The sequence below is a fragment of the Meleagris gallopavo genome, chromosome 2 (genome assembly GCF_000146605.3).
Source record: "Meleagris gallopavo isolate NT-WF06-2002-E0010 breed Aviagen turkey brand Nicholas breeding stock chromosome 2, Turkey_5.1, whole genome shotgun sequence".
NCBI lineage: Eukaryota > Metazoa > Chordata > Aves > Galliformes > Phasianidae > Meleagris > Meleagris gallopavo.
This window is the reverse complement of record NC_015012.2, coordinates 1,091,271-1,108,863: the sequence shown is the minus strand read 5'-3', so window position 1 is coordinate 1,108,863 and position 17,593 is coordinate 1,091,271. Positions and strand designations below refer to the sequence as shown.

The 17,593-nt window shown below is 36.6% G+C and overlaps 1 protein-coding gene across 1 annotated transcript in view; it reads left to right on the top strand.

The window, feature by feature from the left end:
• The window catches only part of EML6 (EMAP like 6), a 98,738-nt gene that overhangs the window by 24,913 nt on the left and 56,232 nt on the right, over positions 1-17,593 (top strand). Inside the window, exons 3-7 of the mRNA XM_031552664.1 lie at positions 596-694; positions 2,942-3,010; positions 5,157-5,342; positions 7,002-7,137; positions 11,307-11,508. Coding sequence (XP_031408524.1) covers positions 596-694; positions 2,942-3,010; positions 5,157-5,342; positions 7,002-7,137; positions 11,307-11,508 — 692 coding nt within the window. The remainder of the gene's footprint in view (positions 1-595; positions 695-2,941; positions 3,011-5,156; positions 5,343-7,001; positions 7,138-11,306; positions 11,509-17,593) is intronic.

Sequence of the window (17,593 nt, the reverse complement as noted above, 5' to 3'; positions counted from 1 at the left end):
TGTTATAAGATATCCATTTTATAAGTTGCAGTACATGTGCTATCAGTTTAGTCTTCGTGCTGTTATAGATCACAACAGTCTCAGCTCCATCAGTCTAAGATTGCTCACCTAATAAGAAACTGATGGAAATCATGTAAGGTTGGACATAATGAGCACAGTCACTGGGAGATTATCTGATCTGATTTATATAAAAGGCAGTTACTGAAAGTGTATCCAGTTCAGATTTTAAACCTCAACTAAATAATGAATAAACGTGTGTCTGGGGATAGTGAGAGCTTCTATTTCCCATTCATTTTTACTATCAGGTTAATAGATCAGAATGCCAGAGTGCAGTGCTTCTGATATGATCATTTCAGTCCTTCTGTAATTATATTTGAGACATCAGTAACCTGAAATTAAGACCTAAATCTGTAGAAAAGATTAGGTGTTTCAGTGCTTTCTCCAGCAAGCAGATGATTAACACAATTATCTTGACGATGCCTTCAGCAATGTGGTTCAATCACAAGTCACATGTGGGAAGCTCTGTTTGTTCAGTACAGTAAACTGATTTTTGAGTTGATTAACTGTTAACTAGATCACAATTGTTTTTCCTTAGCGTTTAGCTTCAGTGGGACTGGATGCCAAAAATACAGTGTGTATTTGGGACTGGAAGAGAGGAAAACTGCTGGCAACAGCTACAGGCCATTCAGACAGGGTAAGTGTATTAAAAAAATACTTTATTATTTATTATTTTTTGTTTATAAAAGGTTAGCATAGAGGTAATTTTGTTCATTCTACCTAGCTTTTAAAATACTGAACAATGTATTTCTTCTCATTATACCGGACAAAACACAAAGCACTGTGTTAGCACATGATGTATTCTTGAGCTGGCTGGCTTGCCTGGGGAGGAAATACTTTGTAATTACACACTGATGGGGATGATTTATAGCCCTTTATATGAGATGTGAAATGCTAGCTCAGTGGACAAAGATAATGCTCTTTCCAAATGCATCAAAAAGACATTTTATCCTGAGGGAAAGTTTAATTATTTCCTTTTCATTTTTACTTAAGATAGTTACCTGCAGGTGAGCTAAAAGTTAGGATAAATATTCCTGTTATATCTAAATATTCCAAGCAAAGAATCAGAATAACTTCAATAAATAAGAGAAATTCGGAGATCTGAATGTTGTTCAGGATTACAAAATGTTTAAACAAGTTTAGCATCAGCAAAATAACTCCCCACCATATAAGCATGCATGTGTTAAGTTTTGGAAACATTCTGTCAGCTTTTTTCTTAACTTATTATGAAATTATAACAAGTTAGAATGCTTTCATATTGAAATATATCAGAAAGTTTTACTCCTAATGGGGGAGTATTCATGGTAAAATATATAGAAGCAGAGCAGCAGACTAAACCCTTTCTTCTAGTATATGTTTAGATATAGTCTATTTGCATCTTATGTATCACCTGGATAAACTATGGAATCATAGAAAGGTCTGTGTCTGAAGGGATCTTAAAACTCATCTAGTTCCAACCCTCTGCCATAGGCAGAAACACCTCACACTGGGCTGTATTGCTCAAATCCTCCTCCAGCCTGGCCTTAAACATTTCCTGGGATGGGGAATTCTCAACTTTTCTGTGTCAGTACCCCACCACCCTCAATCTGGTAGTTCATTTTTACTTAAGATATCCACACCACAGCAGAATCTTAGTCTTTATTCAAATTTCTTCTTTCAGAACTGATTCACTTCCCAGTTATGTCAGTGGAAGTTTTGCTACCATCTTGTGCTACCCACCTCACTAGGCACAAGATCAGGTTTTGAATTATTTGAAGACTCCAGGACAGGCAAGAAGTACTAAAATCTTTGTCTCCTTAGGCTTTCACAACCAGAAAAAGCAGATTTTGCACTGAAGAGGGAATGGGAAAGAATATGTATCTATCACGGCCACAAATTATATTGATTTAGTGTGCTGGAATAATACAGCACTTCTAAAATAAAATATCTTGTGTTTAACAAAATACAAAGTACTTGAACTACTATAAGTGATGACTTCTTATAGAAGATAAATATTTTGTAGGATGGCAACACTTTCTAGCGTATAAAATGAATGATGGGTTTGCTTAGGATAATAAGTTCCTGTAGGGTGCTGGAAGTTTTCAGAGATACACACACTTCTTGTACATGTACAGTGTTAAGATGTACTTGTTAACAGCTGAAGAGCTGGAAGTAGCAAAAAGACCCAAGGTCTTTCGCTACAGACACAGGTTTCCTGCAGTAACTCATGATTGTGGTAACATCATTGATTTTCAGCTTGGGCTTTGAGAAGCTGAATGCCAGAGATGAAAAGTCTGAAAATGGCATGCTGGTGAAGATCTGGGCTGAAGTGGAAACTTCTTATTTCCAACTTCATGCATTATTTTTCATTTGACATAATCTCACAGTTGTAGATTACTCTATAATTTTTTTCTGGTAATCAACCAGAAAATACCAGGGGTAATCAACATGATTAATGCAGTTTTATTTGTGTAGATTAATTCAAATGAATGATACCTCATTTTGTCACATTAAGTCTTTGTGATCAGCTTAAATAAACTACTGTACCTTTTATATAAAATAATAAGCAAAGATAAATGCACCATTCTTTCATCCCTAAATTTAAGGAACATTGGCTCACCACGTGATTCCCATTTTATTTAAGACTGTTAATGTTATTTATTCAAGAATATCTCAGAGCTGGAATAGATTCCTAGTTTGAAGGCAGGAAAGAGGTGTCTTGGCAGAGCTGGGTGAAACAGCCTTAATTTTTACACAAAGAGCTCCAGTTTTACCTAAATATTGTGCTTTCATTTTTAGCAATACTTTACAACAGAAGTTATGCCTAAAAATTAGTAAAAGCAAACTGAGTCTAGATTCAATTACTGTATAATTAAAAGTATCAGCTTACTGCATTTCTTAACAGATATTTGATATTTCCTGGGATCAGTATCAACCAAACAGAATTGTCAGCTGTGGAGTAAAACACATAAAGGTAAATATCTTTTGTTGCTGTTATTTTTGTTTTTGAGTAAATAGCCATTGGTAAAAAAGTTTGTCCTGTTAAATGATGAGGATTTCAATATAAGGGATTTTTCCATTTTTCTTTTTTTAATCCATGAACATTTCACCAGAATTTTTTGTTGGAAGCCAGTTTAGACATTAAGCAGTGACTAAGACGCAAATTATCAAGTGAAAGTCATTTGGTGTAATTTTCATCATTATATACTTCTAATTTTGGGGTTTCCTTCTCCCTGTCTGTGGAAGTCTTTAGTGATTTCTCTTGTTGAGTGTCACAAGGGGTCACTGGGCTGGCGTAGGAGTAACTAAGAAGTATGAATTGAATGAATTTCTGTGACCTATTGTGCTACCAGCAACTGTAGTGATGCTGTAGAAAAGGTACATAATACCTATGGAGATGAACAGGTTATAACTCTATTTGGCCTATCACACTATAGGAAATTGCAGTGATGCTGTAGGGAAGGTATGCAGTGCCTATGGAGACTCTAGGATCTGACTATTGGATCCCTCTAATTCATCTTTTCAAGAGCTGACATTCCAACGCTTATAAAAAATACTTAGAGAGAAATTCTCATCTGCTAATACTCCCTGCAATTTTCTTTTTCCTCCAGTCTTTTTCCTAACAGATGGTAATTATTTCACATGGCTGAGGTGGGAAGAGCTTTAACTAGAAGTTTAGGAAACCAGCTAATATCTCTAGTTCGGGTTACTGAGAAGCTTTTGCCCTTGAAACCACCACTGCTTTCAAACTGTGGGTGGTTTTGGCAGGAGTGATACCATCTGTTGTATTCTGCAAGCTGTTTTCCAAAACCTGTCTTTATTTGGCACCTGTGTTCTGTTTTAATTGGCCGTAATTGCCCCAAACGTGCATAATACCAGCAAAGTATGCATATGGATAGAGGCATGCCAAGAAAAGAAAAAAAAAAAGAGGGACTAGGGGAGTGAGTTGGAATGCTTTCTGATTAGATATTCCCCTTCAGTGATGCTCAAGCAACGCTCTACGTAGTTGTCAGTCATTATATGCCTGTGGAAATATGATAATCAACTTGCAAAAAGGGCTAAGAACAGCTCTAAAGCAATTGTAGCCCTCTGAGAATAGGGACTAGTAGTTAGGAATAATGCTGTTTCTTCCTTAGCATTTCAGTTCTGTTGGGTCTACTGGGTAAGCAAAAATTAAAAGCTGTGATAAGGCTTAGGAGCTAAGCCTTCCATGCCCCACCTACTTTCTAATGCTGCCCTGCTCTCCTTACTTATGGTAAAAGGCAAAGGGAAAAATAATTGAATTAGAAATAGAGAAAGATTTGAAATAAAAACCCTTGATACAAAGATTTTCTGGAGTCCAGCTTTATGGGAAACTTCTGGGAGCAAGAACAAGGAAAAAGACATGAAAATTGTTTATAGCCACAGAAAAAGATGTAGGCATATGAAGTGAGACAGCATTATGCTCCTGCGTCAGATACCTCAGCATACAAACCACTGAACATAAATGCCCATTTCTGCATGTGCTGCCAGGCCTGAGTATTTCAGCACTTCTTGTACACTTCTATTTGTAATCCACTTTATAGTCCCCAGGAGGTCTGATCCCTGAGCGGGAGCTGCATTGCACACTAACTATTCCCTCTCCTTGATACACATTATGTCTATTTAGAAAAAAAAAATTACACTCAAGACTGATTCCAAAAGAAAAAAAGTACAATTCCACGATTCTATGATTTTTCTAGCCCAACCCTAAGGATGGCCTTTTGCTGTGTTTGTGTTCTCTTGCTCATTTCCTTTTCCTCAGTTAATCTTTGCACAGTGTTACTGTGTCTGCGTAAAAGTGAAGAAAGCCACTATTCCACACCTAGAAAATCCCATTACTTCATACTCAGAGCAAGTTCAGTTTCAGGTACAAGTGTCTGCAGTTCTCCATCAAACCTCTGTAAATGTAGTTTTGAGGAGTATATTTGTTTCAGTGCATTGGGGAAGGGCAGAAATGTTTATTCAGCTCATCCAGAAGCTGTTTTATTACTTCACAACACTGTCGACACTATTTTGTACAGATGTACATCTGTGAGATCTGCTCATTAACATGAAAAAAAATGCAGAAATTCTTCCTGATAATAGCATTTACATTTCAGTTTTGGACTCTGTGTGGAAATGCGTTGACAGCGAAGAGAGGAATATTTGGTAAAACAGGGGATCTGCAAACTATCCTTTGTTTAGCATGTGCAAAAGAAGACATCACGTACTCCGGTGCTTTAAATGGAGACATCTATGTTTGGAAAGGGCTAAACTTAGTTCGCACAATTCAAGGAGCACATAGTGTAAGTTGTGTTTTTAATGTCAATTTCTGAAATGTCTTGTTCATTGGCTTGAAAACTTTATTAAAGACCTTTTATTTCAGGTCAGAAGAGTGTTGAAGGCAGTTCATCAGTTAAGATCTTATCTTTAATTTTGTACTTTGTTTATGTTTTGTCAGCAGATGCTAGCTGCTGAACTGATATTGACAGAACAGATATCATTAGCATAGATTTAACCAAGCAGACGAAATGTAAAGTTTCTAAATCTAAAGTTTCACAGATTATAGCTTCAGGTATGATCAGTTTAAATAAAAATATTTAGTAACCAAATGATCTTACTTAAAATTAATTTTACCAGTAAAATTCCCAATATCCAAGATTGATTCTTCATAGAATCCTCAATGTAAGTAGATCATTTTAATCTGTGAGTGCACTCTGACCATATTTCAGAGGCAGTTTACTCCTTTCATAATAAGGGCTCCACATTAGGGAGTGTTAAAATTACAGAGAGAATAAAGAATGTACAGGTTTGTGCTGGCTTTCTAACCACTTGAATTAACATCAGAAATACACATCTCTGTTGTTGCTGCACTAAAGGCACGGTAGGATTTCCATGTCTGCAAATACAGGGTGTTGTTTGTTTTTTTTTTAATCTCCCCAAACTCGTTATATTGGCAGTGCATCAAGATTCATAGCAACTCTTCTAATTACCTAATCCCTAATTTATAAAAGCAGTCTGACTGAAGACAGGGACGTTTCTTACCTGCAGAACTACCATGTAATTGACAGGTTGTGATTATGCACAACTGCAATAACGTGGAAATCTCTGAGCTGAACAGTAACTCTGTGTAGCACACTTCCTTAAGTTTATATGGATTCACTGGAAAAAATAACTTATTTCTACACAATATGTTCTGCTTCATTCTTACACATGATGGAGTTTCTCCATGGCTAATTCATCTTCTCCTGCCCATTTTATAACCTCTATGTAAATATTCATTAATTAAGACATTGAACAAGGCCGCTTTGAAATCAGAGGTTTTCTCTTTCGTTGTATTAATTTCTGTACTGTTGAACTTGGCTTTTAACTGAGAGGTCTTCCTCATAACAGCATTCTGATTCAGCATGTGTTCCATGAGCTATTCCAATATAGCATAGCACAGTCATCAAGAATGAAGCATTTTCAAAAATGAAGGAATTCAATCTGTAATAGAACTTTTTCTTTCAACAAGGAGAATGAATTGACAATCTTTCAGTTCCTATTAGATTCCAGATGATGTCTGCACTGAATTCATGAAAGAATTTCTCTATCATCTGCACACCTGTAAGAATATTTGTGTGGCTTGTTTGCTTGTTTTTCTTTATTATGGGTAACTATTTATTTTAAGTGTTCTATTATTTGCTTAGTAGTTCCAATGATAATGTTAACTAATCCAAATTTAAAGTTCTGCAAGTGGGCTATATCACTATTATTTGTATGAAAACTTCTACATAAATCACTTGAGGTGAGAGCACTTGAAATAAAAATGTACCTCTGTGTTTGCTGGCTTGCTTTCTGGATGGACAACAGTATGCTGCCTAGCAATTTCTAGCCTTTAACAAGAGTCTTTTCAAAAAGGTTTGCTTTGTGTGTTTAAATCAGTTGTAAAGAACTTTAAAACTTATTATAATATTGGTTAACAGGCTGGAATTTTTAGTATGTATGCTTGTGAGGAAGGTTTTGCCACTGGAGGGAGAGATGGTTGCATTCGGTTATGGGACACTGATTTCAAACCAATTACTAAAATTGATCTCAGAGAGACTGAGCAAGGATACAAAGGTAATGAGCTATTACTTTACTGGTTTTTCATACACCTAAATAATTGTGACACCACTGCATTCGACTCATTAATGTGTGTATACTGCTGATTTTTTGCTTAATGCCTATATTTACCTCTAAGATCTGAGTTCCCTTTTTACTGAAAATGATGCTGCCTGATGAAGTTTTCCGTGCTTCATTACATAAAAGGAGGGATGCTTAGAGTTACTGCTCCCCATGATGCAGAAACAAGAAAATAAGTAAAACTAATTAATGACAAAGACAGGTGAATTAAGCTAGTCAATCTTTAATTTATTATTTGCCAATTCATTTCATTATTTGAAATTTTTGGAACCTGATATTAAGATGCTGAGCATCTCAGTACTACACTTAGGTTCATTTGGAATGGTACCACTTGGTGTATTTAATATAGAGGTTATTAATTTTTTGACCATCATGTTTATTGAAGCTAGCCATGCTCCCTATGAATCATCACTTTTCTTTTATTAGATTTTCAGTTTGCTTATGATCTCTATAGATGACAGTGTGTGATTTATGAACGACTCAACCTTTAGTGAATCCATTTAGATTGAGAAGACTGATTGCTGGCCTCAAGTAGACTTCTGGCAGGCGGTTCTGCAATGGTTAGCTTATGGTTTTAGACAATTTTCATATTAAAATTACCTTTGGAACACTTAGAAGACAGCTAAAAAGGGTAACATTTTTTCCTCAATTATGTATGTTTTAGTCTGTGATTTAGTAACAAGCTTCTTGTGTTTATTTTTTCAACTTACTTGAAACCAGATTGGCTAATGATTTTAATTCTTGTAAAATACAATATCAAGGCTCATCCAACAAGCTAACTACTTTGAACACTCAGTGAACTCTGCCCCACCAGTTTGTCTTACTTGTCGATGTGTAGTGCAGTCAACACATCCGAGGGACAGGATGCCATCCAGAGAGACCTAGACAGGCTCAAGCAGTGGGCCCAGGAGGTTCAACAAATCCAAATGCAAAGTCTTGCTCCTGGGTCCTGGCAACTCCCACTATCAGTACAAGCTGGGGGACAAAAGGATAGAGCACTGCCCTGCTAAAAAGAACTTGGGTTACTGGTGGACGGCAGCTGGAGTGAGCCAGCACTGTGCCCTCACTGCCCAGGAAGCCAATCATATTCTGGGCTGCATCAAAAGCATCATGACCAGCAGGGCGAGGGAGGTGATGGACTTTTTAGAGTGTGTTCAGAGAAGGACCACAAAAACGAAGACAGCCTGAGAGAGCTGGGGCTGTTCAACCTGAAGAAGAGAAGGCCTCAGAGAGAGCAGTCTTTCAGTATCTGAAGGGGGCTACTAGAAAGAAAGGGACAGACTCTTCAGCATGGTCTGTTGTGACAGGACAAGGGAAATGGTTTCAAACTGAAACAGGGGAAAAGTGTTTTCCTATAGGGGTGGTGAGGCACAAAACAGGTTGCCTAGTAATGTTGTGGATGCCCGGTCTCTGCAGACACGATCGGCTTGGATGGGGCTCTGGGTAACATGATCTACCTGTAAATGTCCCTGTGCATTGCCGGGGAGTTGGACTTGATGGCTTTTAAAGATGTCTTCCAACAAAACAGCTGACTTCAGTTACTTTCAGTTGACTGCAGTTAACAAAACTTCCATGGAAAATTTTAATTTCGAACTAGTAACATTTTACAAATCTGTAAGTATTCAAATACTTACAGGAGTTATCTAATCCTAGCATGTTGTCTGCAGAAAGCATCTGACAGCACCTAGCTGCCCTTCTGCAGGTTACCTGCAAGGGAATTTTCCTCTTTGTGGAAGTTAAGCTCAATCAAGGAAGAACTTAGTGAAGGAGAATTCCCATTAGACATTCTGTTGAATGAGTCTAAATTGATGCCTTTATTTCTATCTGCTGAATGATAGAGGAGACAGAGTTCTTAGATGAGTGCAGCTAAGCAGAGCCAGGCACCATAACAGCAGCTGAGACACAGTCAGCAGAGGATTTTGTTATGTTCCTGCATGGCAAAAGTGATAAAAAATAAGCATTTTTAGAAAGTGAATTGAGTTGCTATTTTGTATATATTTTATATAAATTAAAACTTTTTACAAAAATCGGTAACTGATTTCTTTAAAACATCGTCTAAATCTTGTCTTGAAAACATTTAAATCTTTCTGGTTTATCTTTGTCAAAACACTGTCTGCATTAATGGCAAGAAACTGACTCAAGCAAGTCTGGAAAATTTCACAGAGCTTGGCCAAAAACGGTGTGCCCATGAGCATAATCGTTTAGACAAAGTAAAAAAATACTATGATTTGTATGTGAAGTGTTGTTTGACTTCTGGTCCTGCCATAACTATAAAAAATCAGGTCCTTGGGGATGACTGCAGGTCATAAAACCCAAGCATGTACTTACTTCCTTGTCAACATCTTTTTCCTTTATCCCATTCTCCAGGCTTTCTTCTCTCTGTTTGGTGTGATACAAATCATGCCTGCTATGTTTCTGTTACGCCTCTGTACTTTTCTCTTGTTACTGCCCTGTATGCCACCCACTGATGATCACTTCCATTTAGTTCTTGCTCCTGTAAAACTGTAAAAAATATGTTTTACCTTCCGTTATCACAGTGGCTAGTTTAAGTGTACATGTAACTTGAAGCAATACCGTTAGCCTAATTGCTTACCCATACCTCCTCTTCCCTTTTTTCTTTTTCAAAAGCCATTTACAAAGACATCAGTGATCAAACTTAAAACTCCTTTCCCAGGTGGTAGGGAGATTTTTGTTCTGCATATCTTCATTCATTGTTCATCCTGTGCTGAACTGTACTAAATACTTTTAAAGTAAGATGCATTGCCCATAGCTATCTGATCATAGACTCGGCATTTATTTATTAAATACATGTGTATATCAGTAAAATTTCTGAGAATGGATGATCTTTACTTATGTGCAGGAAAAAATTACCTTTCCCACATGGAAAGATGTAATTAGTATTCTAAAACTTAACACCAGTTTGCCACTTCTGAAGTTCAACCCTTGTGTTTTGTGGCATTTGCTGTTTATAGAAGACGTGAGTCAAAAGTTCATTAGATTCTCAAAATTAAAAGGTACTGGAGCTGGACAAGACAATAAACAAAGTTTAATTTGCCCTTCTAAAAAGATGACACAAAATGCTTGCAGTATATTTTATTTATATGTCTGGTAGTTAATTGCATTGTATATTCCATTCCAAAAGATATGAGAATCATGATGTGTTTGACCTTGACCACACGGTGAATGGATTTTAATTCATTCACATCTCATAGAATCTAGACCCATTATTGAAACTTCAAAATTTCACATTTTCATGTAATTCGTTGGACAGAAGATAGAAGCCCTGCAAGCAGTCAAGAAGAGAGTGCTAGCAACCCATTAATCTTTTGGTTTGAAGTATTCAGCTAGGGTCACAAAACCAAATTCAGCCTTAGAGCCAATAAACTGCTTTACTTTTTGAGTGTTCTTCAAATGGCTGCTACCAGATTTCCCTACTTTAAAAGGTGTTTCTGAATGCAAAACATTAGTTTTGAAATGCAGTCGCCTATGTTGAGGCAGTCAGTGCTGTAATTCATTGATAAGAGGATATTTTTAAGCATGTTGTTAGAAAAATTCCAGCTTAAAAGTTATGGATTTTTTTGGAATAAGATCAAGCTCTCTAATATGTATGAAAAGCAAAATTCTAATTTATTATTATTATTATTATTATTATTAATAATCAGTTTGGATAAAAGTAGAGAAGGGTGATAACTTGTAATTTAAGATCATCATTAAAATTTTATTCACTGTTTTACTTAGATATGCAAAAATGTAAAGTACTGGAAAAAAATAAAGCTTCAGAAGAAGGAATCTTACCTATTCTAAAATTTTTATCTTTAAATTGTGTCTTATTTTTATTTTATGTAAATTCTGAAGATGCAAGCAAAGCAGAAGAACTTGATCCCTTGGCAGACTGACAGCATTTTCCCAGAATTGAACTCTCTCTTTTTCTGTGTGATGGAGATAACTCAGCAGAATTGTTTTGAGATTCAAACAACTGTGATATAAGGCTTGTTTTGAAAACGTGACGATTGTTGCAAATTAACTCTTGAAGTCTTAGTGATCTTCTCTGTACTGTCATTTGGTCTCGTCATTGCCATTAACCTGAAATTATTCTGTCCCGTCAGGTTTGTCCATCCGAAGTGTCTGTTGGAAAGCGGACAGACTTTTAGCAGGGACGCAGGACAGTGAAATCTTTGAGGTGCTAGTAAGAGAAAGAGATAAACCCATGCTGATTATGCAGGGTCATTGTGAAGGGGAGCTCTGGGCCCTGGCAGTCCATCCGAAGAAGCCTTTAGCAGTCACAGGCAGTGACGATCGATCCGTACGGTAAGGCTAGATCTTGTGTTTTTTTAATTATACTTAATCTACATATCATTTTTAACCAGTTTCAATTTGATGTATTTGTAAATGATTTATATTTTAGCCTTATGTTAATAGTCCCATAAGGCAACATTCCCCCCACTTTCTTTTTCCTTAGCAGCTTTTCTTTCTCTTTTCGGTCCTTGTATGTGGGCTTCACACATCATGTGAAATTAATCAGAATATGTGTTCAAATACTCATGTTTAGTACATGCTGGAGTACTCTGCTTAAAGTACTTATTACTGCTCTGAACAACAGTTTTAATTCTAATTCTGACAGTGACCTCCTGTTTTTCATCAGGTAGTACCATGCAAAAATCAAAAATCCTAAGCACCTTTGATTTAATTTTTGCACAGCAGGAATCTGAGCCAACCATGATGTTTAAAAAATTTAATCTAAACCCAATTAAATTAAAATCCCAGAAAATGAGGCTGGATTACTCTGATGAAAAACATCTTTCAGGTGTTTACTTGTAGCAGGTACACCTGAAGTCTTGTTAGCAGCGATTTGAAACTTTGTACACATATCTGTGGGGGTTTTGCTAAAGTCAAGGATGTTTCTTTTCTTCTTGCTGTTGAATTTGACCAAAATGAGAAGCTGTTGAAAAACCTAAGTGTTTTTGTACTCTTAGTAAAACTTACTGTAAAGCATGGAAGTTAAGCTATGTTGCTAGCCATACTGATAACGATCTCAAACCCACACAGCTGTTTTCTGTTCCATCATCTGGACATGAACAGAACCCACTGTGACTAATTACTTACCTGAGATTAAAGAGAGTCAGCAAAACTTTTCTCAGCCTTCTGTTTTCCACACAGGGAAAGATACCTATCAAGACTGGATTGACTTTTGGGAAACCAGATTTTATTATGGTGTTTTCCTGAGACTTTCCTCAAATCTTTGTTCTCTCAGTCCCTGAAGTCCTACACTGCACACAGTTCAGTTCACAACAGTATGGTTTCTCAAGCTCTGGTTTTCCAGGGGTTTTTCCTGACCTCACTGTCTTAATTTCCAACCCTTCCATTCTCCAACCCTACACCAAATAGATCATAACTGACTTTCATCTTACATAGACAATTTGGTCACATATTTTCAGATCAGCCCTTGGATGTTACCAAACAGATTTTCAGTTCTGATGGACTACTAGTCAAGTTATTTCAGAACAGTGGATTCTGCCATTTGGACTTGTTTCAGTTTCTTGTCATACAGAGAGCTTCAAATTTGTGCTCCTTCAGATTTCCCATTGTGGATTCAGCTTTGCCTTGAAGCTTGATGGTCAGTTGGAGTTTCATTTTCTTTCCTTTCCTTTCTATGTTTTTACTTGTATGGCTTCCTATTCCAGCCATTCCTCATCTCTTTCTAATCAATTGTGAATCTAATGAAACTCCACTTAGTCTCTACAATCACATTATCTGCATGTTTCCTACACATCAGCATTATTTCAATTTGTAAAATGCAGGAATGTTCTCTTCTGCTTGGAATTTTCTGCACAGCTTCATAGGCAAGCCAAAATTGACACTGCCTGCGTTCTGGTGGAACGTGAGCCCATTCCCAAACAAGAGCTGCAGTGCTGAGATTAGTGTAGTACTGATCTCAAGCTAATAAGCCATGCTAAGATTATGGACTTCTTATCTTGGACTCATCTCTTGACTTAGGTTGGTAGTACCACTCTGGTTTGGCACTGGACAATGTGTTGTAGTGTACGTGAGACAAATTTGTGCCCATCCATGAAAGGCTGTTAAAGCATGTTCCCTGTGTACAAAATCTTGTTGAGTGGTGCTCTTATGATTACTACTGCTGTTATACTTGATATTAGATTACTGATGCCTTTGAACATTGCCGTTCTTAAAACATGCATTTATTGACATTGCAGGTAGTCTTCTGCACTTCTGTACATTCATTTAGCTCTTCAGGCACTAGAGAATGGGGGATTTGAATTCTAGCTCAGGCAGTGATTTTTTTTTTAGTGTGCTAACGCTTCATGTGAGGAATTCCAGAGAAATGTATAAATTCTTGTGTGTTTTTAGTGACATAAAACATGCACAAAAGGATTTTTCCTATTTTTTTTTTTCATTATATTTTTTGATCTGTAGGCTTAGGCTGATTGCATGGCCACAAATACAAAAAAATAAATGAATAATTTTGGAACTGAAAGATAATTTTGCTGGTAAAAAGATTTTCCACAATGGAAGGAGATTATCAGTCCCAAACAATAAAAACCAACTGTGGTAGGGAAATTAAGCACCTTGTGTTTGCTTACCTAGAAAGTTCATGCACTCCTAACAATGTCAGGAGAGTTTTAGTAATGATTTTGCATTGACAGGAGTGTTTCTATATTGCTATTTCCTTTATTGCATAATTTACCTATTAGTTGAATAGAATATAAACCTAAATTGTTTTACAGATAAAATTATCTAGTGAGTTGGATTATGTTATCATGTCTAAGTGATGTGTTTAAACGAAAAAGACCTCTGCATGGTGAAGAGGAATTTCTCTAGATATTCCCTAGCACAGTTGAGGAAAGACTGGTCAAATACAGGATTCCTACACTTAAAGCTTCAATGTCTTGTCAATTAGGAATGCTGCTTGCTTCATCATTCTTATGGCAGGAACCAGGAAAAAGCATCAGCCTCATCTGAATACTAATGGAGGCATAAAGAATGATTTATTACAGTTGTTAAGTGCAATTAATACATGTCTCTTTACCACACAGCAGTATAATGTCTAGCTGCAGGACTACAAGTAGCTGACGTTCTGGCAGAACATCTCTGCTCTGCTGCCTGTCTTTCTTGAATGATCTATCCCTGCATTTGTAGAAAGACTGATGCAGAATCTTATTTTTATACAAATTATTTTGAATGTGTATGTCTCTGATTTATTTATTCGTTTATTTATTAGTGCAGTGCTGTTCTGCCAGAGCCAGTATTAAAGTTGCTGCCATCAGTACTGGATGTTTCAGAAAACAAAGAGGTTGCTAGTAAGCCTCTTGAGTGGCTGCAATCAGTAAGTGCACCAATAAACAATAAACTCCATGTCAGGTATGTGACAGAAAATATTGGAATATTTACTAATAAAATGTTTCATGAGTCTATTGGAGCTTCTAAAACTCAGACATTTAAACAAATGCAGAGGAAAGTTGCTGAGGAATGGTGAAAACACATCTTTGACTTCTTGGAAAATAGAAGCAACTTTTATACAGAAGTGGTTTATTTATTCAGCTCTTTCAAAAACAATATACAGAAGAATCTTGCCAGAAAAGATTACCTTCCTTATTTTCATAAGCAGAGCCAGACCTTTCATCTCTGAGCTGTGCATACAAATGCTTGCATGTGTACAAAATTATTATTTTCATTAAAAATGAAAAGGTAACATCTGGAATTATTCTTACATTAAATTTTGGGGTTATGATTGCACGTTACTAAGAAAATTGAATTATTCATCTTGCACTGCCATGTATTGCAATTATGTTCATAATGTAAGTGATTCATGTGGAGGCAAGTTTTGGAGGCAGACTGTCCTGGTGTTTCTTTTGCAGTCTTTACTATTTCTTACTTGTTCTGTTCTCCCTTGCATGGCTCCTAAGAATCTTGTATCTGATTCCTACTTCTGTTTTGTCTTTGAAACCAGTTCTAGCATTCCACATCTGTTTTTCACCAGGAACCTGTACTTGCTATTCTTTCACAGGGGCACCTTTTCAGGTTTTTTTCTCATCCTTGAATCTCTGAGACTAAGAAAGAGCCAGCGCCATTTAGGGGTGTTAATTCTGGATTTATCCTAACAACATTAACTGGATAAGTCCCAAAGAGTTTGTGATTGAAAGGAAGTGCTGAGTTGACAGGTTACCACCCTTTCTCAATACAGGCAGCCAAATGCTCTATTTCTACAAAATTTATCAAACTCAATCTCTTTTTCTCTCCTTTTACTCATACTTGAAGGCTGCATCTAAATGCTACTGCTGGTGTGATCATGAACTTCCTTCTATTTGAACTATATTCATGTTCTGTTTATCCTATTTGTAGTGCCAACATGATCCTTCAACATAAATTTTTCTCCTTCTTTGATGTTTATCCTACTGATGCATTTTTGGAAGCAACACTATCCCTTCCCAGCCTTTGTTTCACCAAGGTATAGAGGTTACACTCTTTTAGTCTTCTTCAGTGTGATACAGTCTAGGTTCTCTTGATCATCCTAGTAATCCTTCACTGCATCTGTTCCTGTTTTTATTCAAAGTTCTTGGAAGACTTTGTAAAGAGCGTGTTGGATGAAATGACTATGTGTTGTGTGCTATTGTTTTTGTGTACCTCCTGGAATAGCACCCAGGATACATTTTAGGATCAAATTTCCTTTTCCCTGTCTGTAACTCACTCGTGGATCATAATCATTCTGTACTTGAAAGAATAGTGTGAGATCTTACTTCTTTTTGATAGTTCCCCTTGTTTCAAGCTTGTGGCACAATTTTAGAGAATAAAACTTGCAAATATAAATTTTGGTTAAGTTTCATTCCATGTGTGTTTCATCATCAAGAATCCTCTGTTTCTACAAATATGATAAAAAAAATCCATCTCTGGGTTCACAGTGCCTCCCAGCTTGCTGTCCATAGCAAATTTCATTAGCATTCTCATCTTTTATGTCAGTGTCTTTAGAGAAAATATTGAATGTTAATATTCCAAAACTTGAATTCTCAGTAGAAACTTTCATCCAGCTAATTGTTTCTTTCTGTAAAGCCTGCATAGAACTTTATCTGGTACAATGTACAGCTCTCATGTAAGTTCTCATTTTCTTGAGTTTGGCCAATAATTAAAATATTTTACTTAATATTTCATAAGTCTTTACAAAATATATTAGAACTATGACACTGTCCTCAAAATCCTGGTATTTCTAACTGGTATTTTTGGGTATTGCTGACTTAGTTTATCTATTGCGAAAGATCTTTTATGGATCTTCTTCCACGTTTTATTATTCTTTACTTTTTATTTTCTTTCCTAAGTCTTAGATCTCAAAATACTGAGACCTGATGAACTAGGTTGTAGTGATCTAGGAAACTCCCTCCATTCTTTCAAAAAACATAGGTAACAGTGTTTGCATTTCCCCATCTTACAGAATAACATATTTATTGATTCCTTTTATTTGAAGTATTGCAAATCAGCAAATCAGCTTGCATTATTGTTTACTACATAGATTGAAAGTAATGTCTCCTATTTATTTTCATGGAAACTACAACAGCTATGAAGAGCACAATAGCACTACTTGATTGAGCAAATTCTTAGCTACTGTTTTTCGACATAATCACCACCATTAGCTATGCATTTTCACTGTTAGATAACATGAGACTGCATGCCACACTTCTGCATGGCAGCCCAGAACATAGCTTGTTTTTCATGTCACTGTCACCACTGCTGAAATGCATCACCCATTATGGTGCTGACATCCACTGTTCGGTCTCCATAAATGTTCAGCAAGCATCAATGGAGGTCAGTGGGTATAATTTTTTCTGCGTGGAGGAATTCATTTCCACATTTTTGCTTCATACACACTTCCGTGTCAGACACCATTTTGTCACACAACCCCTCTGCTGCCATCTGTTGCACAGTAACAGAATGTCACAGAAATTGGTAGAAACCTCTACTGCCATACCACCAACATCCACCTCTGAGGTTGTGAACCTACATAATAAAACAGGAGGTATTACTTTCAGAGCAGCCCTCTTAGTTTATCAGTGTTAAAGAAGAACCATTTCCCCATGATTGGAATGTTTATGCGCTGAATGTTACTTTCTCTTCCAGCAAAAATTTCACCCTATTGATTCCATCTGTCTAGAGGAAATTGCATTTTTGTTATTCATCCAGGAGAATTCTATTAGATAATGACATAAAATGCTTATGTCATTTAGCTTGAAGCTCTCCCTTCCCCTGTTTACTCTTCAACTGTCACAGATGTGTTCAGGTCTGAGCTGCCATCCCCACCAGAACTGGGGGTTGTAAGGACTCCTTTACTTTGAAAGGAATTTGAACCTGGGATTTCACCTGATGTGAAAGAGATTTAGTGCTACTGTCA